This window comes from Apaloderma vittatum, unplaced genomic scaffold (genome assembly GCF_000703405.1).
Source record: "Apaloderma vittatum isolate BGI_N311 unplaced genomic scaffold, ASM70340v1 scaffold15255, whole genome shotgun sequence".
Classification (NCBI taxonomy): Eukaryota; Metazoa; Chordata; class Aves; order Trogoniformes; family Trogonidae; genus Apaloderma; species Apaloderma vittatum.
Genome location: NW_009716656.1, coordinates 62732 through 89798, shown reverse-complemented (window position 1 = coordinate 89798; position 27067 = coordinate 62732). Strand labels below are relative to the sequence as shown.

Here is a 27067-nt window from a genome sequence, read left to right as displayed (position 1 = left end):
GATGTTATGACTCATTTGAATAATTCTTTGTTCTCTCTTGGAAGCATTGCTGATCATATTTTCAAATATACTTGGGTTTACCCATAAGAATGCAAGCCTCTTGCAAGTCTGAGCTTAATGCAAGAGAGCTTATGTAATTTTTGTAGTGCCATATGGTGTGAATGTAATCCTGTTTGATAATTTTAGTTTGCAGATTTGCTGAATTTTGCTGTAATTTTATCAAGGGAAATAAGAATGGCTTTTCTTAGTTTGCAAAACTTTGTTTGTATACAGTGAAAATGTATTTCAGGACTGTGAAGTAGCCACTTAGGGCTTCATCAGCAAAACTGCTTTCTTAAGCCCATTTAGAGATGCAGTTTACTTACACAAAACTCTGAAATCATGTGGCTTAAAATGAGAAATTTAATTGAAATTGAGGTTGCAGTGGTTTCAGCAAGGGTGAGTGTTTTACCTGAAGAGTGCTGCTCAGTGCTGGGAAAATATGAGGTTAAGGAAGATGAGTCTTAGAGGGGTGTGGGGATACCGGCTAGCTCTCCTCATGGCAGTTCCCTTGTGAAACACTGCCTTGAGTGTTTGCAGGCGTTGCAGAGGGATGTGAAAGGGATTGGCATGGAGGGCTGCACACAGTCAGTTTTGGGTGAGGATGACCAAAGAGTTGAGCACCTTGTTGCTGTGGAAGTGGAGAACCTCTGGCCATTATGAGTTGGATGGTTTTGCTCAGCATCTTGACACAGCTGGACCACCTGTTTCTGTAGGACCTGCAGCAATGAAAGTGTTAAGTGAGCTGTGACAAGTGAATAAATTAACAGGCGTTTATGTTTTCTCTCAGCCTAGCAATATAAGTTATATGCAGTTAAAAAGCTTTTAATGCATTGTTACTATTTAGCTCTGAAAGGAAGTAAGGGAGTCTTTAATTTCAGCCAAACCAGGTGTGAAATGTGCGTCTTTCTGCAGTCCTCAACTGACTGCAGAAGACGACTTCCAGCTAAGAAGGCTAGCTGAATCCTAAACTGGTGCAGAGTTATGTACGTTAAACTGGAAGATTTATGCTTCTTTGTTATGATTACTCCTAGGAGTTTGCATTTATTATTTTAAGGTGCCTGAACGGAAAATTGACAGCTTTGTGTTTGCCACTGGATTACTATTTCTTATTCCTGCTAATAAAACTTACTGATGCTATGAATAACGTTACTGGTCAGATGGAGTGGACAGCACACTGAAAGCAAACAGGTTTGAGCTTCACAGTCACAGCAGCTCAGCATTCCTTTGATGGGCACCACTCTGTGTCCCCGGTAAGCCGTGGTGCAGACAGCCCTTTCTTATGCCTTCTGCAAGGGTTTACTAACCATCTCAAAGTCCTGTGGCTCTGAGCAGCTGATGGTGGAAAGCCTTCTGTCTCCAATGTTCTGTCAGTGTTTAGTAGTTGGTTGGAAGTGTTGCCATCGTTAATGCCTGTAGGCTGTTTGAAATCAGGGCTGCTTGTTTTATTTTGTGTCTGTTTCTACAAAGGCCTGTCCAGTCGTAGGTTCCCAAAACACTGTTGTACTGTTTAAGTGATGATGGAAGCAATTCCAATGGTGAAGATAATTCGCCTTGTATGAACAATGGAGTAACCATATGCTTTTTAGTGGGACATCTCTCCTGCTTCTTTGAATAACAACTGATTTAAAGATAAACTGAGGCAGGATGATTACTTCTTCAGTCTTGAATCCCTGCCATCTAATAATCTAACCTATGTTTTTATTTTTTTTTAATGTGTGCTTTGTTTTGTTTGTGTCTATTTGCAGTAGTCCTACTGACAGCCACTCCATAGCTAAGAGGGGCTGATTCTTGTCTTGCATTGTTCTTAGAACCCAAGCTTGGTTCCTCATTGAGGAATCACAGAGTCGCAGAATGTCAGGGGTTGGAAAGCCCCCCTGCCAGAGCAGGATCACCTACAGTAGGTCACACAGGAACACGTCCAGGCAGGTTTTGAATGTCTCCAGAGAAGGAGACTCCACAACCTCCCTGGGCAGCCTGTGCCAGGGCTCTGTCACCCTCACAGGGAAAAAGTTTTTCTGATATTTTTGTGGAACTAAAATGTGATAATGTGCTGATGAAAACACTGTATTGCTCTGCTTTATCCAAAATCCTAAAATGAGATTTAATGAATTCTTGCTCACCTTAATCATGTTTCTCCCCAAGTATTTTCTGTTATGTGGCTGATCATTAAGCCTCACATCCATACTGAGGGAATATGCAGTTGTAGTTTCTTAGTGTAAACAATCTGTATGATGGCTTTAGACTGTTACATAGTGACAACCTTTCAAGAAGTTTCCTGTTTTAAGCAAGTATGTAGTAAATCTGGTGAATAGCATGGATACATACCACCCTACCAGAGATGTATACCTTGTCATGGCTTTCTTAAGAGTGTGAGTGGCCATCTGAAATTGTTGTATTGGCCCTGCCTGTGTGACTAGCTACAAATCTTGACCAAATGCACCTGTTCAAAAAATATCGATGCAGCTTCACTGTTGATATATAATGGATACTCCACCAGCAAAGCTAATTTAAATTATTTTTAATCACTGTTATTTGCCATTTTAATTTTGAAATTATCTGTTTGTAGGCTAAAAAGTAAAATAGCACAAATAATATCTGAGAGCTTCCTCTTCCCATTTTTTTCCTCTCTGGTGACTTCACAACAATCTAGCAGTTTATACAGTATGAAGCAGTTAAGCAAAATGTAATTATAAGTTATGTCCATATTTTCTTCTGGAATTTAGGACTGTAATAGTCAAAGGCTTTAACTGATTCTGAGGGGGCATCATTCCGTGTAATTATTCTCAGATTTCGTAGTCTGTCTGTTGTTGGGTGCCAGGCCAACCGACAAATAAGGGCCATTCAAGTGGAAGTGAGCTTGTTATAATGCATTCTCAACAGTACAATGTTGTTTGCAATATTGTCCCTGGTATTGTTTGCAAATACTGGTTTAGACACTTAATGAAGCATTATTCAAGCAAACAAGGAGATTATTTCAATTCATGCTATTGGATTACTCCCACTTTTACTACCAAAAATATTTTAAAAGAAAAGAAGTTAAACCTAACCTTCATTACAAAGAGTAGTAGCAGAGCAGCTAATGATGTATAATTAGATCTTAAGGGCAAAGTTTTCCCTCCTGATCTTCTTTATCAGAGTTGGAGTGACAGGCCTGTACTGGAAGGAGTAGTATTATTTTAGAATTAGAATATTTCATCAGGATTAGAATTTTGATCAGAGAACAGAAACTTTCTAGAAAGATGCTAGGATCACCAGCTTCATTCTTATACAAGTACACTTGAGTGTTCTGAGTGGGGGTTTTTTGCATTTTGTAACTATTGACCTGCCAGCTACCTAATAGTATTTACAGAATGATTGATTAAACATGTATGAGGACAAAATATTTTCTTCTGTACAGCTGAGGCACTGGGAACTGCCTCCTTTTTTTTTTTTCTTTTAGACAAAGCTAACTGAATGCATGAATGCCACTGCACATAGCTGACAAGGCAGAGCATCTTTGTGAAAAGGCTCTGTAAATTCTTTCCCACAGAAGTCAACGAAAGGGTCGGTTGTCCTGGGCTACGTATTTCGTCACTTAAACCTAGTGGAGATAGATTACTTTGGACTGCGCTACTGTGACCGAAGTCATCAAACGGTGAGTAAAAGACACTGCAGTTTAAATTTTCTGTATGTAAAATGTACCTCCTGGCTCAAGTTTTTAGTAAAAATTTCTTTGCATTTGTTTCCCCCAAACTCTCGGAATAGCATTAATATCTTCAATACCAACACAATCAAATCATAAATTATGTTGAAAACTAAATGAAGAAAATATAAATAGTACAAAATTATTATATGAAAGTAGGATTAAGATTTTTTCCCATTTAATAATGGGCCCTGAAGCTAGTGCTTAGTGCGCTATCCTGTGCATGGCCCTGTGATGTCTGGGAAGCAGTGTCCCTGGGCATGTCACAGGCTGCTTCACAGGGACCACTTCTTGAACACCTGTTTCAAAGTGTGTTGTATGGTTGGTGTAGTGGTTGTCTGTTCCAGGAATCACAGCGTTGACAAGGAGCTTTTGACTCCAACTTAACCAGCTCTGTGTGTTTGAGCTTGTGCTCTCTTGAGCATTCTTGACAGGGACTCACCAGACATATGAGAGCTTTTTCCACCAGAAGATGACAGTACTAAATGGGCAAGAATTATAGAATGGTTTGGGTTGGAAGGGGCTTCCAAAGGTGATCTAGTCCAACCCCTGTGCCGTGGACAGAGACATCTTCCCCTAGACCAGATTGCTCAAAGCCCCATCCAGCCTGGCCTTGAACAAGTGGCATCCACAACTTCTCTGGGCAACCTGTTCCAGTGTCTCACCACACTGAGAGTAAAAGGTTTCTTCCTAATGTCTAATCCAAATGTACCCTCTTTCAGTTTAGAACTATTGCCCCTCATCCTATCACTATGCTCCCAGATGAATTGTCCCTCCTCATCTTTTCTGTACTTTTAAGTATGGGAAGACTGCCATAAGGTCTCCCCAGATCCTTCTCCAGGCTGAGCAACCCCAACTCTCTCACTCTGTCTTCACTGGGGAGATGCTCCAGCCCCCGGATCATCTTCATGGCCCTCCTCTGGACGCATTCCAACAGGTCCATGTCTTTTTTATGTTGGGAGCCCCAGAGCTGAACGCAGTACTGCAGAGTAGAGGAGGACAATCCTCTCCTTTGCCCTGCTGGCCACGCTTCTCTTGATGCAGCCCAGGATGTGATTGGCTTTCTGGGCTGCAAGCACACATTGCCAACTCATGTCCAGCTTTTCATCTGCTAGTGTTGAAGAGCACTGGTCCCAGTCCTGACACCTAGGGAACACCACTTGTCACTGGGCTCAGACATTGAGCCGTTGACTGCAATTTTTTGAGTTGTACCATCCAACCAATTCCTTACCCATCTGTAAAATCCCTATCCCTCCAATTTAGAGACAAGAATGTCATGCAGGACAGCGTCAAATGCCTTGCACAGCTGCAGGCAGATGATGTCAGTTGCTCTTCTCCTTTCCACCAATGCTGTAGCCCAACCAAAGGAGGCCACCAAATTTGTCAGGCACAGTTTGCCCTTGGTAAAGCTGTGTTAGCTGTCACCAGTCATGTCCTTATTTAATATAAGTATCCATATCTAGCGTAGTATCCACAAGAATCTATTTCAGCAAAAGCAGGCGGTGGCTTGGGGCAATGCTGTCTGGAGTGCCTCTCCAAAATGACCTGTGCAGGGTTACGGCAGCCAGAAATGAGGGGCAGGGGATACTCAGGTGGGACCAGATCTGTTTTCATATGGTGATCTTCATATTACCTTCATTTTCTGAAGGGAATAATGCCTGGCCTGCGGTTAAATTAATTTACAGTTATGCTTTTAAAGTCACTGTTCTGTGCTGAGGGTACTGTACAGGACCCTGACCTTAAGAGATTTCCTGGTTCATCTAAAAATAGTGTTAAGTTATTGAATTAGCTAAATATTTGGCAGTTTCTTCAGTTGAGCAGAAGCTGAACATATAGAGACTAAAGTCAGAACAATATTAGCAGGCTGTTGATTGCTGCTGAGAGTTAGACTGCTTTACTCAGTACATCCTTATTTCTGTGCCATAGTCTAGACATTTATGAATTCAGTTCCTTGATGCCTCTGTCCAAGTTTCGTACCATAGTGATGAAAGTCAGATTCATCTGTGAACTGAACGTAAACTGTTAAAACCAGTATTTTTTATTTCCTGAGGAAGTGGAGGTATAAATGAAGAGCAGGTAGGTTTTTTTTGCTCCCATGAGTGTTTCCCCTTCCTCCACAAAGGCAAATAAAATGTAAATGGCTACTACTGAAAAAGTTTCCAGAGGCAGACATGCTATGTATTTAATAGTGTATATGGCATTATGAAAGTAAGAGAAGATTACATGTATTCTGTGAAAGGCTTAACACATAAAGGCCCATTTTAGGATGCGTCCTGCTAACGGACTAGATGATTTGATTTTATGTTACTAGTGCATTTTGTATTATGGTAGTGTGCATGAGCTTTGGGCCGTAGCCCCATTAACTCAGCTTCTCCAAATACAAATACATCCTTTTGCCTTTTCCTCTCATATGACTCTGGTGGTGTAAATACAATGTTAGCCTTTGTCTTTTACTCTCTGACCAGCCCTAGGTCAGGCAGCACCACGTATCTTGATTTTCCCATGGTTTAGGAAGGCGTTCATCCCACTTCCCTCATTTGCCTGCCCTTTTACTGACACCAATCATGTCGTGGGGATACACTTGGCAGGAGCAGAGGCACAGAGTTCCAGACTCTCTGTGCTTGGAGGTCTACTCACCTGTGATCTGCCTTTCTTCTGTGCTGGTGGGCAGGCGTCTCTGCCATCTGCTTGTGTCCCATGGGACTCCCTGCCCTGTCGGTAGGTTTTTCTTTGCAGGGAAGTCCCAGATCTGTGGGAGAGTGGTGTGCACATCAGCTCTGCCCAGACTCGCTGCTTGGGAAGCAGCCACGAGGTACCACCGGAGACCTCAACAGTGGACCCCATGTACAGGGTGCACCTGCCCTGCCATGCAGATGCTGCCACAGTCCCGGACCTGAGTTTGTGCTGCAGGCTTTGCACTTGGGCTGTGTTGTTGCAAAACACATGCCCGTTCCTGTTTTTTTCTGTGTGTAGGTAATTAAAAGTTGTTGCTGTTTTAGCTGGAAAGTTTGTAAATGAGTAAAGCTGTTCTACCCTGTTTAGTTTTAGGTCTTTTATGACAATTGTTGCTAGCTTGCTATTTTTAGTGAAGTCTTGTAAGCTCTTAAGAATGGCCAGTATGAAGGGAAAGGTTCCATGCAACAGACACGACCTTGTGCTTTAGCTGTAAACATACACACAGTTGCGCAATGAACGTGGCTAAAACTCTCTGGGCTGTTGTGGAAAGTAGTCCTGTAAGGGCTGGCAAGAAGCTTGGATTTAAATTTTGCATGAGGTATGTTTTGGATAGGCCACGGTAGATTTCCTAAGGGAAGGGGAAAAAGGTTACCTTACTAATTAGTTTTAAAACCATGCTCTTGAGTTAGGCTCAGACAGAGAGATGTGTGTCGAGGTTTGGCTACCACATTGCTAATGATGGGGAATATTTTATTATTTGCTCTGTCAAGTATGACGAGTAAAGCAGGGTGGACAAAACTATGTGTTTTAAAGAATGCAGCACGGTCACAAAAGAAACATTTTTTTTTTTTATTAAGGGTTTGAAAGAACCTGTTCAGTTATTTTCCCAATTACTTTTGCATGCCTCAGCACTTCCAGGTGGTCTTTTAAGTGCTATGTTGGTGTGCTACCTCTTACGTGGGTGGTATCGTAATTATTTTGGTTTCACTGGGCTGTATAGTATATGGATGCATAACATTAAAATGATCTCTTCGTGAACAGCTAACAAACTAATTAGCACGTGAGAGAGAGTAGCTGGATGCAGCAGGCAGAACTGGATGGCACTGTGGAGACCACAAACAGTGGGATTAAGCATTATTTGGATGATACTGTCTCTAGGGTAGTAATTTGATCATACTACACAAGTTTCAGTTTATTGACATTCCAGGTTCCTCCAAACTCTCCATGGTAAAAGGACAGTATTTAATTTGCAAAATAAAGCTCTCGAAGATTATGAGTTGCCAGAACAGAGTAAGCTCTGAACAAGACAGTATCCCTAAGGAAAACTAAAGCATATCTTGTAATAATTAATTAAAATATAACATTTAATAATTAATTAAATATCTTGTAATATAAAACTACACCTGAATGAACAGATGCGTTGAACTAATGCAGTAGGTTGTGAGTTATGTTTCCTAACCTCTGGGTGCTTTTGTTGACAAAATACATGGTACCTTTTAATGTAGTACATGTGTACCTTTTTTTGGTGCAAACACTTCAAAAGGAGGACTGAGTGCCACTGAATCTCTCACTGTGCTTCATCATCAGCCCTTCTCCTGAGCCTTTTGCATTGCTGCAGGAACTGCTGATGTTCAAAGCAGGCTGAGCTGAGACCAGATACAGTCTTCATGCTTCTTAATGTGGATGGTCAGGTGGCTCCTGACTGACAGGGCATTTATGTTTTCTGCTTCATCTGCCAGAAATGAGAGACATCATGCCCCATCTGGTACTTTGGATTGAGATACGATCACCAGAATCTGTGCTGCAGAAGCTGAAGGTGGTTTAGGAAACTCTGTCCTGCCTTATAGTCTCTCATCTCTCTAGTATTTGTGAAAGACAGCGACCCAGAGATGCATCTCTCCTTTAGTGGAGGTAGGGCCAAATGCTGAGTCAGCCAGTGTTGAGGGGGCCGTGCAGGTCCCCTGGCCCTCTCACTTCTGGTTCCCACCATGCTGCAGCTCTCAGGTGCTCCACACATGGTCCCTTTGCTGCTGCCTTTGTGGCACCTCCAGCATGCTTTAGGATAGTCGTGCTAATTACTGTTCTGGCAGGAGGCCAGTATATTCTTGAGGCACACAAAAGAGAAAATGGAAATGGCAGCTTTAACGTGTAATATCTTGGGACAAGCTGAGCAGAATTTGATGAGGAAAATGGTACTTTTGAAGCCCAAAGGCATTCCCTTGTCAGATCACAAAAGTGTGCTGAAAAGAGTTGTGCTATTAGAGCTTCTCTTACAAAAAAAGATTTTTAAACTCCCTTATTGCAGAAAGCTAGACAACCAAAAGCATTTTAAAGGTCTGCTGGTAATATTTGGTTTTTTTCACTTAGAGAAACCTGGCTATGCTTTACAATCTCACGTTGGTCAGGTTGCACCGTCACCATCCCTAACTGAACAAACTCTCATGCTAAACCCGCTTAACCCAAAGCTGCAGGAGGCATGTCTGTGTTGTACAGCAGACTGTGATGCAAATATCCGTCTTTTCTTACCCGATATAATGCTAATCTGAGCTATTATATTCACTGCATAGTGATACTCTTTTAGGATTCCTAAGGGGAGAGACACAGATAGAGAAGGCCATGTGACATTGTTAGTTCAGCCTCACAGCCAAGCTCCTTCCGCAGCCCCAGTTAGTTCAGGTTCACTGCTGTGCCAACACTTGTGTCCTGCTCCAGGGTCTGAAGCTCACGGGAAGTGGGTAGCGCTCTGTCTCTGTACCACATGTCCCCTCCGTAGTGCAGATGTGGGTTTTTTCTCCCTTGCTATGAAGAAGCTCTGGGCTGAGCACACAGACCTGAGAGCACAGCAGGTAGAAAGTGGCCTGTGGCAACATGTTTCGCAGCAACCTAGTCCAGAGAGCACACAGAGGCAGCGGGGAGATGCAGGTCTCCGTTCGTTGTGAAGCTGAGTTTTGTACCATGCTGCACTGATAGGTCAGGTCAGCTATGGCAAAGCTGAGCACAGAAGCCTGTGCCATGAATTGCATATCCCTGCTGTGCAAACTCATGTATTGGAAGGTTGTTCTTTATCCGTCCAGACTGATTAATAAGGTAACTGCAGCATCCTCAGATTTCCAGACTGCGATACCAAATTGGTTAGGGCAACAGGTTGAGTGGCCTGTATGTAACTTTACTATAGAAAGAAGGGCATGGTTTTGAGAGAAGGTTTATTTGAAATCAAAAATGTCAGTTTTGCAGGGAGTTACTGTCATATAGTGTATATTTTGATCTCAAGATCTTAGAAAAACAGATTAGCTTGTATTTAGTGTTTGTATGGATTTGACATTTGCCCACAAGCATGGTATACTAAATTACCCAGAAAGAAAAAGACTTAATGTACTTGTGAAAATAGATGGCAGAGACCGAAGGAAGAAAACAGAGAATTATAGTATTGATTAGAAACCAGAAATTTTAGAAGATTGCTAGTGGATTAAAGCAACCTAGACAAAGTTCATGGTCAGGTGGGTTAAAGGTGTTAACAGTAAGCTTTTAGAATGTAGCAGGATCAACAAGGTGCAGTGGTGATCTAATGCTATCTATAGTAAATATACCTTCAAATTCTGATAAAGACAGAACTATCAAATACATGTTTGTATGTAGGAATTGCATGTAGAATTTGTATGTAGAATTTATACAATCCTTAAGTAATAAGGCTGTCTTGAGTTTAGCAGGTTTAGATTCTGTGCCCTGAACATTTGCAGACAAAGTAATTCTAATTGTTAGTGTTGTCTTGGACTGTAAGATCTTGATAATTGCAGATTATAATTGAAAAATACTGAGCTTTCTCTTGAAAGTTGTAGGTTTTTGTGTTGTAAATGTGAACAAAAACTGACTTCCATGGTATGATGAATACAGCTTAGTAAGAATCTAATTAAGAGAGCTGAAGACTTAGTTTGAAGTTGATAGATTCCTTCCACCAGACACTTCATTGATTGATACCACAGTAAACATTTCAACCTAGTTAATACTTTGTTTCAGACAGGTTCATGGAATTTGACCCAGGTTTAACCCTATGCAGACACAAGGAATGAAGTTATCAGATTTGTGGAAAAATGTGTGCAGTCATTTAAAATATCAAATATAAAATGCTGCATGGCCCTTGAATGCATAGTGTTTACACGTCTGGCTTGTATGGGAGCCAGATTTGTAAAAGCAGAAAGGAGAATAGAGCTTGTCTATTCTTAGGTATGCTGTACTTTAAAACATCTTATTTTGTAATTTCTACCTGCAAATTAAAAGGGAATAATTTTTTTTAATTACGTTGTACGCTTATAATCAGTCTTAGTAATGAAAAGATTACTGAAGTAATACTATGTGGTTTTTTGTAAATAACAGTAAACTAGTAGCCATCACTTTAGTAATTGGATAGTTTCATTGATTAGAACTGTTTATAAATAATAATTTTTTTTCCCTATTTCTTCTCGAAATGTTATATTTCCCTTTTGGATTCACAAAATTTCCCCCTGAAGCTGGATGGGTTCATGCTGGGCTCTCCACCGCTTAGCAGTAGTGGTGAGCTGCCAGATAACCCTTGCTGTCAGTGCAAGAAAAATACAGGTGGGAAAACACTGAGAAATGGCATGCTGGCTGCCAAACAGATAAAAAAAGAGTGGGGCTGTGTGGTGGAGCTACTTTGGCATTTATTGTCAGCACCTGCTGTGTAAGTGTATTGGGTTAATAAGACACTCTGCTTTTTTTGTTCCATTTCTCCTGACACTTTAACATGTGAGCTCAAAAGTGTAACTATATTCAACACTATTTGTATGTAAATGCAGACTTTTAACAGGTACCTGATACACATTATTATATATGCACACGTATATGTACTTAGGGGGCTCTGTTGCTGGGGTTCCTGGTTTTGTAAATGTTCTCATCTTTGTTATCTGACTTGAAAAATGCCTTTTCATTATCCATGAAATTCCATTCATCTTTGGCTCACAAATAAAATGCTAGAAATCTCCCTCTCCTCCCCCCACCCCTTGCATTCTTCAGGAAAGTTTTGGCAGCCTTTGAAATAATAAATAACTATGCTGTGATTTTAAGCATAGGTTTGTGTTGTTGCCACAGTGCAGATGAGAAGGCAGATGGAATTCTTGCCTCTTCCCCATCGCTCTCTGCCACAGCAATGAACTGGTCTGAGCCGGTGCATCACATAGGTCTCGAGGTCCATGGTACCCTAGAATAGTGTATTTCTTTGTGCCAGCTGATGTGTTTCTTTTCACTAGCACAAATAGCAGCAATCTAGCTTACAGAGATGAGGGCTGAGAGTGGGTTTCCTCATGCCAGCTCAGTTTAGGGGAAGGAAAGAAAACGGTTAGTGACATGAATAACCAGATTTGTGCTCTCCTCTCTTTTGATTCCCTCTGAATCCGAACTTGCAGTTTTCCCTCTGAACTTTGCCCCCCTCCTTCAAGCTTTGAAATTTTCTTCAGAAGACCATAAAGAGTCATTTGACTTGCCAGTAGTGAGAATTAAAGAGTTCCAGTGCAACTCTGTTGTCATGTTGTTGTCTGCATGTGTCCATACAGTCTTTAATTACTTGGCAAATCCTGGTTTGTCTTATGTCAGCCAGGCGATGGAGTTCAGGTTGCAGAGAAACCAGAAATCTGTACCTGTCCTGTGATCAACTTGCAGATGTGCATGGTGATATATCAATATCTGTTTTGGTTTTTTTTTTTCCAAATAATCAGTCTGCCTGTGGGACCTAGGAGCAAAACTGCAAAGACAATATAAGGCAAAATATCTTGAAACTGACTTCAGTTCAGGAGAACTTAGTGAAGCTTAATTCAATGCTAGATTTTGTTCTGATTTTGAAGCGTGATAGTTTTGATCTCTTGCAGTGTAACACAGACCTATCAAGTTAACTTGACAGCGTGTTGTTCGTAGCGTGATTCCAGTTTTGAGAAGTCAGACCACATTCAGACCATACTGCAGAGCCAGGTTGTGCACTGCAGAGTAATTTTGACTTTTTACTGCCTGTTGACTGTGAAATCTTTTTGTCAGACTGTAGCGCTAGCTCAGATTATTGCTAATTTGGAGCTCTAATAGGAAGAATAATATGACAGGTTTTTTCTTTCCTTCCCACCTTTTGTCGAGATTAACAGGGTTTCGATTTGAATAGCTATTGGGTGTGTCTGATACAAGCATGTACGAAATTTTTTTTTTTCTTCAAAATTTAGGGAATTTTTGTAACGAACATTACAGGATTTGAAATAGCAGTGGTCAAGAACGAGGCATACGGCTGTAGGTGTTGCAGATAATGAAAGTAGCTTGTTTTCATGTTTTATCAAAATGATGATAGTTGTTTACAACTGCTTTCCACTCAAATGCTTTGTAATGTTTTTCCTTCCCTTCTTTATGCTACTCCTTCTAATTGTGAAATTCTCTCGATCAAAGGGGAGATATTTCCATTAATCATTTTATTCTTACTCTCTGTAGGGTTAGTTCAGGTGTGCACATAAGGAGTTTCTTTGTTCAGTGGTCTATGGAGTTCCTCTTTTAAAAAGGTGTGGGAGTTAAAAAAAGGAATAGATTCAGTCTACCTTAATTTGCTCTTTCTAGCAGCTGTGCTTTGCAGCCTTTTTGCTTCCAGTGCTTTAAGAAGGGGTGCCAATCTCAGCTGTTCCAAAAAGTTTGTGTATGAGTGAAGAGGACTGAAGAAAAGGAAGACAAGAATGGCTTTGGCAACTGCCTCTACCTTTTCTTCCAAAACTGAATCATAGAAATGTTAAGCTAAGGAAGAAATAAGTAGCTGGAGGGATTACAAGAGCAGGATGCTGGTGACCCATGTAGCCATCAGGCAAAGCACAAAGCTGGTCTGTGGTCAGCAGTAACACTGAGACAGATTTTGTTAGAAGTTTGTTAAAGTCAGGACAGACAAATCAGTGAGATATTGTACTGTAGATTGTCTGTTGGTTAAATGTTATGGGAAGCCATGTAACATCCCGCTGTGGTGTACGAAGCGTACCTCAAATCTCTGACACATTTGTCCAACTAGTCCTGTAAACCATCTGGTGGAAGAGTTTGTGCCCTCTCTGCCTTGGTGCCAACTTCAAGTCATCCTCTCTCTCTGCTACTAGAAACCGATTCTGAAAATCAAAAGTAGCTTTTCTTCGCTTCTAGTTAAGCCAATTTCTTTATGTTGGTTAAATGGAAAGTTGAATGTTCTTACAGCAAGTTCTGAGGTGTTGGAAGAGTGCTGTTATGCTTGTTCCCCCATACGAACAACAAGTGAAGCCCCTTCATTCTTTCCTTGTAGGTCCTGTCCTATGTGCTTTGCTGTTGCAGTTACTTAGAGTTATCCTGCTAAGGTTAATCTCCCAGGAAGAGACTAGCAAGGTTGCACATGTACTAGCTATAGCAGACCAGGTAAGACACCAGTAGGTCCTTAGTGGAATACTTCTGTAGATCCAACTTGTCCTGAGCCTGAGGTGAGATGGCTCTTATCAAACAGATTGCCTTTTAATTAGATCCCTACCCGCAGAGAAGATAGGCAGCATTAGACTTGTACAGACAGTCTTTCTCTGATCAGAAGCTGGCACGAGCTTGGCATTAGCAGACTGAACATTGTCAGTCTGCTGCTAAATATTGATATATGAATAAATACACAATTGCAATTGTTCTGCATCGATTTTCCATGTTAAGTGACTACTTTCCATAATTATCTGTCTCACAGTACTGGCTGGATCCTGCAAAGACCCTTGCTGAACATAAAGAATTGATAAACAGTAAGTATTTAATTTGAACTTAAAGAGCATGTCTGGAGATGAAGTAGCAGAGGCAGCGTTCATGTATAGAGCCAGTACAGCCGATATATATTCTAGTCACAACAAATTGATAGTTCTTGAACAAGTTTATTACTGCAGTTTGTAGCTGTATCAAAATTTCACACATAGATTGAACATGCTATCATTTTCCAATAATTTGTGTGATTATCATCTGAGGATATCTCTATGCTTGAATTTTATTTTAGAATAATAAATGGTGCCAACTTAGATTCCTTTTCGCTTCTTAAAGTAAAAGTAGTGACTCTTACTATAACAGAGTGTCTGCTGTGGCTGTCAGTCTTCAAATATCACGGATGGAAGGTCTGTTACTTTTATTATAATTAAAATGGTACGTAGTTAAAGTTACTCCATAAGATATTTGGAAGTGTGGAAGAGATTAGTATTCAGTATTATTAGTTATTACAGGGAATTACATTTCACACACAATTACAGTTTTCAAAAAGTTTCAGTGCAAAAAGTATCTAAAGGTCAAAATCAAGTGGTAAAAGATAGAAATATCTTGAAGAAAAAGTAAGCAGTAAAATCTAAAGTTAAATCTTGGAGCAAAAACTCCAAGAGGACAGTCAAACTGTGATTGAATAATCAACAACCAAAGAAATAGTAATAAAAATCCTTAATTTTTTCCTCATATGTGATGAGTGTATATGTACCGATTTGCTATGTGGATGTAAATTTTTTTTCTGAAAATTTCAAGGTTCATAAAATATTAAGATAGTCTTACTAGAAGCTGTTTCCTAGTCAGCCAGTTACAATTCATAACAACTAACAATTAGTAACAACTAACTTTTGCACTAAATATCTTTTTCCCTCAGCTGGACCACCATACACTCTGTATTTTGGCATTAAATTCTATGCAGAGGATCCATGTAAGCTTAAAGAGGAAATAACAAGGTACAGTATGCAATAAGAATGTAATCTGTTGATTTCAGGGTAGTAATCTATTCCAACCAGGTGCATGTTGTTGGGGTATTTTGGTTTGTGGTTTTTTTCTGATTTTTTTGAACATCTGAAGGTTGAACATGTGTGTGTAGGAAGATAATTGTGACTGGCTTCAAAGTGGTTGTTACGGACAACTATTTGGAAACCCAAGATGAGAACATGCTCTCTGATGCATCAAAAACCACTGGAACTTGATATGCATTTTTGTTTGATTTTGTATTTTGGTGGTTTTTTTTAAAGAATTCGTTGTCATATCTGCATTTATATTGTGCTGTAGTCAAGTGTAGAGTTTACTTGGATATAAAATATAAATACAAGGAATTTTCTTCTTTACTGGCCATAGCTTAAATTCCAAAACTGTTTTTCAAGAGGATTTCTTTTGGTCTTTCTAAAAATACGCAAAGGAAATTGAAGAGTTGCATGCTTTTGATTCTTTTAGCTAAACTTGGCCTCTAGAAAGTATGAGGATGCACACACCAACACATGCATGCACACAGACACACACACGTTTACTTGCCTGAACTCTCACGCACAGGATTTTCTGTTTGCTTTATTTATGAAAGGTCTCAGACAATTAGTTTTAGGTTCAAAAGGAAATTTGAGAATTTGAGTAGGTAGGCAGACAAAATTAGTGTGCTGGCTTGCATTAATAAATGCCAAAATATTTCTTTTGATGTCCTTGGAATATGACACATGAGAATTCATTAGAATGCACACAGGGTTTTTAATTTTCCGTAATCAAAGGTGGCAGTTGTTGCATTGCAGGCAGAATATTTTTCTTGTACCAGAGTGAGAAAATTCTTTTGTTTCCATACTGGCATTTTGGAAGTCTCCAGTATAACAAGATTGAGACTGGCCTCGTAAAAATAATAAACACTATGACTTCACAGGTAAAATCATAAGCTGGCTGCAGTGTGATGCCCTTGTAGTGTGAATGTTTTATGCAATTTTCCTGTACTTACCCTGAAGCACTTTCAGCCCTGCTTGCAAGGGAGGACAAATGGCCCTGGAAAGGGAGCTTTGGCCACTGAACCTGTCATGATTGCTACCTAGGAGGCAGGGTGGATTTCCATTTGGGAAATGACAGGGGCTAAATTTTCAAAAAAATTGTTTCTCTTTGCCTTGTGATAAGGTCCGCCAGTGATTTGCACTGTTCATTAGATGTGCAAGTCCAGTTGAGAAGCGTTTTTGTATAATTAGTAAGCCTTTGTGCCTGCACAGTGTTTGGTCTTGCACAATTTGCACCTTAGAAGGTACAGTGGGACAGCGTAAGAAAGTGATTAGCTTGTATTGACAGCCTCCAACAAAACATGTCAAATTCTCAAATGCCCTTAACCCTTCTGGGAATTTATTCCTGTAGCCTGTTAAGCCTTGAAAGGAAGGTGTAAGTGTCAGAAAAGAATATGATAATCAGACCTCCTTATGCTTAGGAGGGATTAAAGGTTACATTTTTCTTTATAATAATAATTTTCCACCCAAGTGTGTAATTCCAATGATGTATTAATCATTTTGTGCTCACCGATGTGTTTTTTGGAGCATGTGCTCGTTATTTTAATGCATATGAGAGCGGAGTCTGTTGTTATTAGATGTCGATGATCTGTAGTGTTACATGATTACTATTTGCAAATAATGAAAACCTGTCAAATTTGTAATTGCTTCACAGCAAAATCTGCCTGGCTTGTAGGCAGAAGCTAACACTGCAGTGACTCATATTAACATTTGCTGGATGTGTTTGCTAGAGCAAACTAGCGCTTAGGCACTACTATGTATGCCTGACAAACTTGACAGCGGACAAGATGAGAGTGCTTTAGCTACAAGTTTGGACAAAAGGCCTAGTTTTGTGAGGAGCTTAGTGCCTCAGTGGGAATTGAGATTTTTCAGTTTATGGGAGTCACTTAAGTGCTTAACTGTTGGCTCTGGCTGTTTGTGTGTTTTTTTGTGGGGAGGCAGTGTTTTTTGCAATTTCCTATTCTGAGACTACACTATGAGATTGCAGAAATATGGCTGCCTACTACATGGAAAAGCCATTGGTAGAGTCATCTGATATGAAGGTCTGCACTGTAGAGATGGAGAAGTGCTAACAGAAAGACAGGTGCATATCAGAAATTAATTTCATGTTAAAAAAGAGATGCTGTGTACTCTACAGTAGATGAGGAATCATCCGTGTCATTACCCTTCTTCATACAGAGAAGATTTGTCTAGGTAGGACTGGCAAGCATAAGCTAAAAGCAATACTGAGGTGTTGCTTATAGTGGAGAAACACTCAGTGTGCGTGTGTTGTGTTGCCTAATGACATTTCAAGGAAATTCTTACGCAGTGCCCTGGTTCTTTAAGGCAGAGAATATTAGCCAGTTATTAAGGTTGGACGTTTCTACCATCGAATCTGTCACAGCAAAATTTCTAGGGGCTCAGTAACCAAAAAGACACTTGCATGTTTATTCAGAGGCACATCTGGGCTGATAAAATCTAGTAAATTTGATTGACTCTTAAATAATTTGTGGATCAGCTGTCATGTAATCTGCAGTTTGCAAACTTCCTGGAAATTGACATGGATGTACTTTGAACTTACAGATCATTCCAAGATGCTTTCATAAGCACCTTGTACTAACACAGCATAAACTATTTGCAGTGTAGCTGAATGGCTCCACATAGATAGAGATGAATTAATGAGTAATGAAAAAGCTATATGCTTGTATGGGTGACCATTTATTTCTTTACAAAGTTGTCTTCTCAATACTGTTACCTTTTGTGGGAATTTGGTGCAAGAAATTTGCTTAGGATGATGTGGAAACACTGTAAGCCTTTTCTAATAAAACCAGACACAATACAGTGTTTAGAAGATTCTGATAAGTATGAGGAGTTGCAAAACCAAGCTAAATCCATTGTGTGATGGCTTGCCTTCTTGGTTTACTTTTCCATCTGTTTTGTGCATATTTCACTGTAAGTGGTCTCAATATCTGCTTCATCAAGAGCAGACATAGGTTATGACTTTGAAAATTACATTTTACCCCAGGTGTCTCTGATCCAAGAAGGAGACTAACCTATGCTATGACAGATACAGTTAGCTGCTGATGAGGTGCCCATCTATCTTTCATGAGGTTATGGACTCCATCAAATCTGCTTGTTGCTCTGGAGGTGATACTCTGGCGTGTGGAGAGGAAGCCTTTGAGTAAAGAAATATCCAGTGCCGAGTTCTCCCTTAAGTTGATCCACTGATCGGGTGAAACTTCAGCCCTTTGATAGTTTTCTTTTTCAATTTTTCTGATTCCTAGCCCTCTTCCCCATTTTGTCACTGCTCTATGAAAGTTAGAAGAGAGAAGTCATGTTTATAGGAGGAAGATTACTTGTATCTGCAAAATATCTGCAAACAGGAAAACTACAGAGTTCTCCCTTACCTAGATTCTTTCACTAGGTTAATCGTATTTGTTGCTTCAAGGTCAGTAAGGGAGAAGTAATTCAGAGCAGAATACAGATTTTTACTGTCACATAGTTATGGTGCATGGTATGTCTTCAGTAAACTGCAATATGATGACACATTACTTGGTGCATCAGACTCAGTCTGGAAATAATAACTTTGTTTTCTCTATGTGTTTTAGGTATCAGTTTTTCTTGCAGGTCAAGCAAGATGTTCTACAGGGTCGTTTGCCTTGTCCAGGCAACACTGCAGCACAGATGGGAGCATATATAATTCAGTGTAAGTTCTTCTGGTCAACCAAGAGCTTATTTCTTTTAATCGTGCACTATAATTAATTTTAACTGGTGACTGAAAACTTCACTAACACTTTATGCATTCATTTTGAAACATAGCAAAACTAATGACTGATTTCAGCTAAAGAACTGTGAATAGATGACCATTCTGAACAGATAATGTAGAAGCAATGTAGAGGTTAAGGTAAAGAAGAAACTGAAGAGTCAGTCTGAACAGTCAGCCAAACACTCTGCCTTGCTGAAGAACAGTTCACTATGTACTTAGGATTTTATGACTTACTCTACATTACATATAGGGTATGACAAAACCTTCATCACGAACTCTACAGATTTGAGTGGGCTGTTGGCAGCCTCTAGCCAGCAGTCTGTCAAAAAATCTTTCAAAAATTACATTATGTCAATATGAATGCACCTGTACTTGAAAGGAGGATGTGTTTTGACCTGAAGAGTTTTAATTCTATCTGTCATTTATCTGCATTCATACATCAAAAGTTAGCTTCTCAGAAGGGGTGTTACATGCTGTGTACTTGATAGAACTAGCAATCAATTAGAAAGGAGCTGTCTGTCTACTGGTTAGTTATTCCTTTCATATTAAAGCTCAAGTTCTATATTCTCACGCAACTGGTAACCAGATATCGTATGATGAGCCATGCAGGGACCTGTATCTGTAATTTGTCCACGGTTAAATTCAGATTTCTCATGAGTGACATGTATTAAGTAATGATTATTTGTATTATTGGTATTCAAAATGTGACTCAACAACACGTAATGTGACGTAAAAAGTAGTCCTCCTTTCATTTCAATTTTAGAGCAGCAAGGCAGAATAACTTGCATATGCAATGGGATTAGACATTATACAGAATTTCACGGTGTGTTGTGTATGTTTCTGAAAAGCTAAAATTTCAGGCAGTTTTTATTTTTGTACAATTATTTTTAACTTCATTTTGCTATCTTAAGAAATGTGACGTGGCATACTCTGAGAACTGTTTGCAGTGCACATTTCACTTCACTGGCATACGTGCCTTCTTTGAAAAAACACTGCAAGTATGAAGCAGGAAAAATACATACGGGTGGTAACATCTTAATCGTATTATGAGAAATTAGTAAAAAGAATAAATTCTTGTCCTTTTGTCATTTTGTAAAGTGGTTAGAGTATGGAGACCTGTTGTTTTGGTATAAAGTTCTGCTTCTGTGATTCTAATCTCAGATACTCTATTGGAAAACAATGGGGAAGCTCACATGAGAGAGGAGAGCTAATGCAAGGCAAAGGTTACATACAGTGGGTTAAAGTTAGCCCTGGCGCCAGCAAGCATGCATTCTCATTAACTTTATAAAAAGCTTAGTCCTTTAATTTAGGACCTGCAGTTGTTTAAAATATATAAACTGAGAACTGTCTGTGTCAGATGCTGAAAATATGAACCCAAAACAACAGCACCAAGATCTACAGGGTCATGTGGCAGGACCATCCTTTTTTCTTCTCTAAACTGAAAAGAAGGCAGATTCTGTCCTTAGTACATGAATCATTTTCCTCCTTTTGTGGTCAGAGACTGCAGACGATTGTAGTAGTGATGGTGGAGAAATCCGTACCCATGGCACAGTTTGCATAATACATCCATTTTCACATTGGGAATGTGGAAGTAGTTGCAGTTGCAGTGATCCCTGTTCTTAGTCCTGCTGTGAACAAAAATCACTTTATTTTTACAGAGATTTGCTGGGACACTTCTCAGTGTCTCTACTGAGCAGGTTGCTGTCTTGTTCTAGAAATACCATTAAATTCTGGAAAGAAACGTGAGTTATTAGATGAGTTTCTTCTTGATTTTTGGTGCCTCCTTTTGGCTATGTTTTTGGCTCAGTGGGTGCTGGATAGAAATCTGTGAAGCTTTTCTCAAGAGAAGCTTAGTCTATGCAAATTCGACTCAGGGTTATTAAAAAGTTGAAATACTAGCTTTTGCAGTTTCTCAGACAGGTGCCATTATGGTTAAGATCAGTAGAAGTGAGTTCTGACCAAGGTGCATAATTTTTTCTCAATTGAATTGCAGTGTGTAAACTGATGTGAGTAATGTATGCAAATTCAAAGTTTTATCAAAGAAAATTATATTGGCTATTCATCGCATTCTTGTCTTTAAGAAAATTATTTTAAAAATTATTTTGATTTTAGAAGTGAATTTAGTGTTCAGGAAATATGTCAAACTTCTATTTAAAAATGAAGTCTTATATTTCCTCACAAGAAATGATGCTTGCCCTTAAAATGATGTATCTCTAGGTGTTTCAGGATATTTGGTCTCCATTTGCATTCCTACCCTGACATTTACATTAGGAGTCCCAGCAATAATATTGTTCAATTCTGTCTATAATATTACAACTTATAGTGAGGGCATAGATACTTCAAAACCTAGACTTTTTTTTTTTACACTTCTTCTACATATGCTGCGAGTTAATATATGTCATCAAGTTTCAACTTTGTTGGCTTGGACAAAATTATATCTAGTCCTGTAGGATATTTCGTTGCAAAACCTCTAGCTCCTCAGACCTTCCATTTCTCTTTTAAAATGACCAAAGACATTTTTTCTTGGTTTTGTGTGTATTAGTATGAACAATTCTGTACTGTCTTTGGGTTGTTTAACTGATTGCGTGGTAAATTGACAGTCATTTGGTAAGCATTGGCTTGGCACCAATGGGTGGATTATATATTTTTTGATTAACACAAAGAGTTGAAAAAAGGTGACCTTTGTTTTCTTCTTGTGTCCTAGCTGAACTGGGGGACTATGACCCATATAAGCACACGGCAGGTTACGTCTCAGAGTACCGCTTTGTTCCGGACCAGAAGGAAGAGCTGGAGGATGCCATAGAGCGGATACACAAAACTCTGATGTAAGAATTTAGTACTGTTGGGAACTTGGAAGGTAACATCAGATTCTGAGATTCTTAGTGGGGAAGGGAGAATCTTGTGCGGCAGAGTGGAAAGAACGTAGGGCATCCAGTTACTTCTCTTAGAAACAGAGAAGTTTTCACATAATTTGAGTTGTTGTTTTTGGAGCTGAATAGGACAGTAACTGGAAATATGCTGTCTGTCAGACCTAGGTATGTGTGTTTCAGAACCATTTTTAATAGCACTTCTGTTTCCTCCTAATTTCATAGCTAAAAAGAATGAAATAAGAATCTGTGAGTTCAACTCCCTGATTCGGGACACATTTCCTGCATATTTTTTGACAAATTGCGTGCTGTGCCCATCTCTAAAATGGAGATAATAACATTTCTTTCCTTCATACTACCCTGTGTATTCAAATGAACTGTTAGGACAAAACCACTTTTAATCTAATAATGTACACCTCTTGGTACAATGAAGCCTCTATTTTCTTGCCAGGTCCTTAGCTGGGGTAATGAAGGCATGCTTGTAGCAACCTGCATGAATCTTTGTGGGAGCAGCTTACATTGCAGGAGGTACTGGGAAAGCACTTTGTATGCCTGTGGTTTAAGTGATAATCTCAGTTGCAACATCTGCATGAATTAAAGAGACAGTTTGGGTTTATGAGCATGAAGTCCTTTCATTTGATTAACCAACATAAAACATAAAACATATTGGCAGTGGTGAGTATAAAGGATTCCACTGTAGGGAAGAACATATGATTTGTAAGGAAAAAAGCAGGACCTAGAAATAAGGTTGTCATGCAGCACTGAATAACACAGGGTATTCAAAGTGCTGGTTTCTGGACAAAACACAAACAAATTCCAAAACTTTGCATGCGACCTTAAAGCACAATACCTTTTGAGAACACGAGGTGTATGGTGGGCCTCAAGATAAATATGGTCTGAACTGAACTAGGCACTACACAAGTTCACAGCCATTGCAGCTGTACCTCATAACATTTCTTATATGTGAGAAGGACCTGAAAAGGCAGGCATAGGCTAGAGTTATGGTACTGGGCAGAGGCAACTAATGAGGAGACTGCAGGAGGAGAGTGTTAAGTGCACTGCAGATGGGACAAAGAACTGTGGAGATCTGAAACATGCGTGTCAACAGACCTGGGAGATTAGTGCAGTCCCAATCTAACCTTCATAAAAGTTGGAAAAGGCATACTCATTTTTATAAAAGTGACTGCAAAAATTCAATTCTCCATTTTCCAGTTAGAGGAATAATAATTACCTTGGACAAAAAACATGCAAGTTGTGCTATCATTAACATTCTGGATAATCTCAGCCTGATGGTGGATCGCAAGGTGCTGCTCTGGGAATCAGTTGATTTTTCTGTCAGGCTGCAATTTGTGCATACAGTGCCTTCCCTTCAGTACTTGTCAGTGGAATGGAAAGCAAAACTTCAGTAAGGACAATCAGGAGATGGACTCTAGTGCCCATCAGATAAGTGAAGTGAGATAAGAACAAATAACCTCTGACCCCATCGGTTCTGTCAGTGCTTAAGAGTGGAACAACAAGCAGCAACAAACAGAGGAAAAATGGCAACTTCATAGGGAAGTTAGAGCAAACAACATAATTTCCAGTAAAGAAGGCAGAGCAAGAAGGTGATCCTTCTAATACAGATTAAATACAAGAAGCATTTTTGGCAACTCTGTAAATAGCCTTCTTAAAGAGGAGATTTAACTCTGCTGTCTGTAGGTGTACAAAAAATACTGCTTTTCATCACACTCTTTTTTAGAAATGGCCTTCTGTGTATGAAATACTTTCATTGAGATTATTTTTAGACTGAAGTACTCTTAGTGTATGAGTAAAGAGGCTGAGCCACCAGTCACTGTTCAAAAGCACTGCAAGTCAGGTTTTGCTTCCCAGTGTGCTGTTCCAAATATTAGACCACAGGACTTACAAAAATAAGAGACATTAAATTGATTTTGAAAATAAAATGTGTGCCCGAAGTTCAACCATACCTAAAGCCAAGACAAACATTTCCTTGCTTATCTTCCAGTTCCTGGTAAGTGTAAAGAAGCTTGTTCAAACAAATCCAAGTTAGGTGCAATTGGGATATAACTGTTTATTAAGATGAGAGCAGTAAGAAACTTTTAATGAGTATGTTCATCATACGCTTTGTCAAAGTAATGTAGAGATAATCAGAGCTAGCCATCTTATATGTAGGTCTAGATTTCTTGTTTCCCTGGCTACAATGAAGCTGCAGTCTGGATAAAGATTAAGTAATTTCTTGCTTGTAGTTTTGCATGTTAATGCTATTCGTGCCTTGTTTAATGAGAATAGGTATTAACTCAGAGACACAGCTGTTCTCTTTGAAAAGTTCTCCCGTAAGTGGAGTCTGTGCCGATTGCCACATTGACCTGAGCTCCCTCTTTCAGGGAAGAGTCTGTTCAATAATTATTTCTGTGTGGTTGCTTGACTGCCTTATAGTAATTGATGCACTACAGAGAGTCTTACTACAGGTCCTTTTGTAAAGTAAAAAAACACTATGGGGTTTTTTTTTCTGTTCCAGAGACTGAAACCTGAGTCACAGAGACTGATGCTTGATTCAGCATCACAGAGGTTGTGTTGGAGAAATGAAGCCTGAGATAAATTGCTATGTGCCAGGCCACCAATACTAAACAACCTTCATTTCTCTCTCTAGTTTCTGTAGTCATTACTGTACTAAATCAGGTTAAAACTCATTTGCCTCAGAGAGTTTATAACCTTGAAGATGATTTGTGTAACCTTGAAGATTAAATTCAGAAGCTGAGGAAATAGTGTTTGCAAAGAGAAGTTAAAACTGTCCTAGCAGTTTGAAGGTAGAATGACTGAGAGCATATCCCAAACTATCTCACCTACCAGACTCAGTTTAGGGATAGGTTTGCGATATGGTCTGGAGGAATTTCTATCCTTTCTGGAGCCCAGCATGGAAGCATGGGTTTTTTGTTGCAAGGCAGCTGAGGCACTGCATGTACATTGTTTCTGCTAGTTATGCCCAGGTAAAATGTTTTTGGTTGCAGGTAATCTCTCAGTCTTTTACGTGGCACAATAGCTATTCAGGGGTTCATTCAAGATGCACTTTTTTGAGCAAGTTTCTAAATCGGGTACGGTGAGGGAAGTCAGAGGTGGTGGTGGGTCCAGATTGCATCAAGAGTCTGCAGCTTGTCTACTGCAATTGTCATGCCCATCTATAAACCAGCATGACAATGCCAAGGTCAGATAGCAAGGTGAGGTGACCTTTTATTGTCACGTACATCTGGAGGAGGAAGAGGTGGCTTCATGGCTTGCATGTGAGGAAGCAGACACATGGTGTTGGAGGAGGGGTATAACCCCTCAGTGCAAATAGAAGAGCTTGTGTTGGCGCTCTGACATTACCTGTTCCAGATTGCAGCAGATCTAATACTTGGCAAGTCAGATATTCATGTACTCTGAATCGATATTACATGCTGTCAGTGTAGGAAAGCTAAAATGCGCCCAGTAGCTTTGTGAGTAGCTTTCAGTAGCACCATCAGTGGCACCCAGGTGCTCTTTGCATCTATCTAGATGAGTGGCGCCTGTCACCTCTGTGGCTGTTACATCGCCTGCTCTGTCATTATCAATTGCAAAGACTGTTTTGGTTTTGGGGTGTACTGTCAGGTTGGATGATGCTGAGGAGAGTTTGTGTTTACCTGCATGTTAAAAATGAAACACCCTTTGTAATGGTGGTAATTATTTCAGTCCCTAACATTCCCCTCTGCCCTTCACATCCTCTCATATCCATCTGCATTTTGGAGGACTTCTTCCAGCTTCTTTCTTCAGAAGGTCCAGGTCACATCTCTACTTCCTGTAACATTTTTGCAAATACACTTTCTTTTAAATTATATATTGTTGTGAAAATATTTATACATGTGCCCACACTTACTTTTGAGCCTTTTGAGCCTTACACTTGCGTTTGAGCTTTTTGGTTCTTTCAAAGACAGATAGAACTAGTGGGATAAGCGCATTGTCAGTTTCCCAAGTACAGTCATTACAGGAACACTAACAGTGATATTTAAATTGATGTTGGAATCTAGCACTAATTCAGTAATGGGGTAATCCACTTTACTCAGGACTGATATTTAGTCTGCCTGGAAGCTCAGCAAGATAATACTCCTCCAGTGAACATTTTCCTTCCATTTCTGAGAACTACCAACAAATTAAAAAAACCCAAAAACTAACAAGCTGAGAAGTAAATATTTATAGCAGAATTGGATAAAAGACATGTCAGATGTGACAGAGCTCATATGATGAACATCCGGTGTTCAGCATTTCTGAATGTAGAGATCAACCACAGATCTATTGGGAAATCCAGATTGTGAAGAGAGGGATTTCTCTCACAAGCTTCAGGTCTGCTACTTTTCCAGGAGTCCTTGGAAGAAAGGACTAACACCTGAAACAGTAGCAGTGCTGCCACATGGATAAGATGGACTGAAGCAGACCATTTCCCGGATTCAAAGGTCTTTTAAATACCTAGATTGCTGCATTCATGCTAGCACTGCTGTTTCATGTCTTTCACATTGGATATGTTTTTCACTTCATCAGGCTTAACACAAAGTTAGAAAAACCTGCTAGGCTGGAGAGAATCGGGAGAGAAGAAGTAAGAATGTGCATATTGCAGGACTTTTCTATTTCTTGAGTCAAAATGTAGAGCTCTGCTTCATGCCTTGAATTTGAAAGGCAGCAAATACAGTGAAGTATTTCCTCAAGAGAACGATCACAGGGTGAAGCAGGAGATGCATCTTTGAGTTGATATTTTCACAAGATGTGCTGTGCTTTCACAATAACAGTCCAGTAGCTTTCAAAGAAGTATTAAAAAGGATTAAAGATGAAAATGCGGCTACAGTTATTTCAGGCTTACAAGAGCGTGCCTTGCTCTTGTACGAATGACAATTATTAAGGGAAGAACAAGTTAGATTCTGAGGATAAATCTGTGGAAGGCTCTGAATTTATTTAGTCCTTTTATTATTTTTGAAAATAAATCCTTCATCAGCAGTGTCAAACATGTTCCAAATAGACGAGTTTTTTTCCCCCACTAGTTTTTCCTTATTGTTTCCTAACTGGTGAGATCTAGGCAAGCTAGATCTTTGAAGGTAGTAATGTCAGCAGACGAACTCCAAGCTTTGTTTTCACAGTAGCAGACTTGGTTATTACCAGTTGGTGTGACTTTCTGTAGGCAAGATTTTGTGAGGAAAGGAATATTTTTTCTAAAGTCATGAACACTTCTATCAGAAATCTTTTGTAGCTTCAGCACTGCTATGGGGAGATAGTAACCCAGTCAATC

At 39.7% G+C, this 27067-nt stretch overlaps 1 protein-coding gene across 1 annotated transcript in view; it reads left to right on the top strand.

The window, feature by feature from the left end:
• Nucleotides 1-643: 643 nt before the first annotated feature.
• EPB41L4A (erythrocyte membrane protein band 4.1 like 4A) overlaps nucleotides 644-27067 on the top strand; it is a 79196-nt gene continuing 52772 nt past the window's right edge. Inside the window, 6 exon segments of the mRNA XM_009869629.1 lie at nucleotides 644-751; nucleotides 3572-3676; nucleotides 14112-14163; nucleotides 15036-15114; nucleotides 18759-18856; nucleotides 21621-21757. Coding sequence (XP_009867931.1) covers nucleotides 644-751; nucleotides 3572-3676; nucleotides 14112-14163; nucleotides 15036-15114; nucleotides 18759-18856; nucleotides 21621-21757 — 579 coding nt within the window.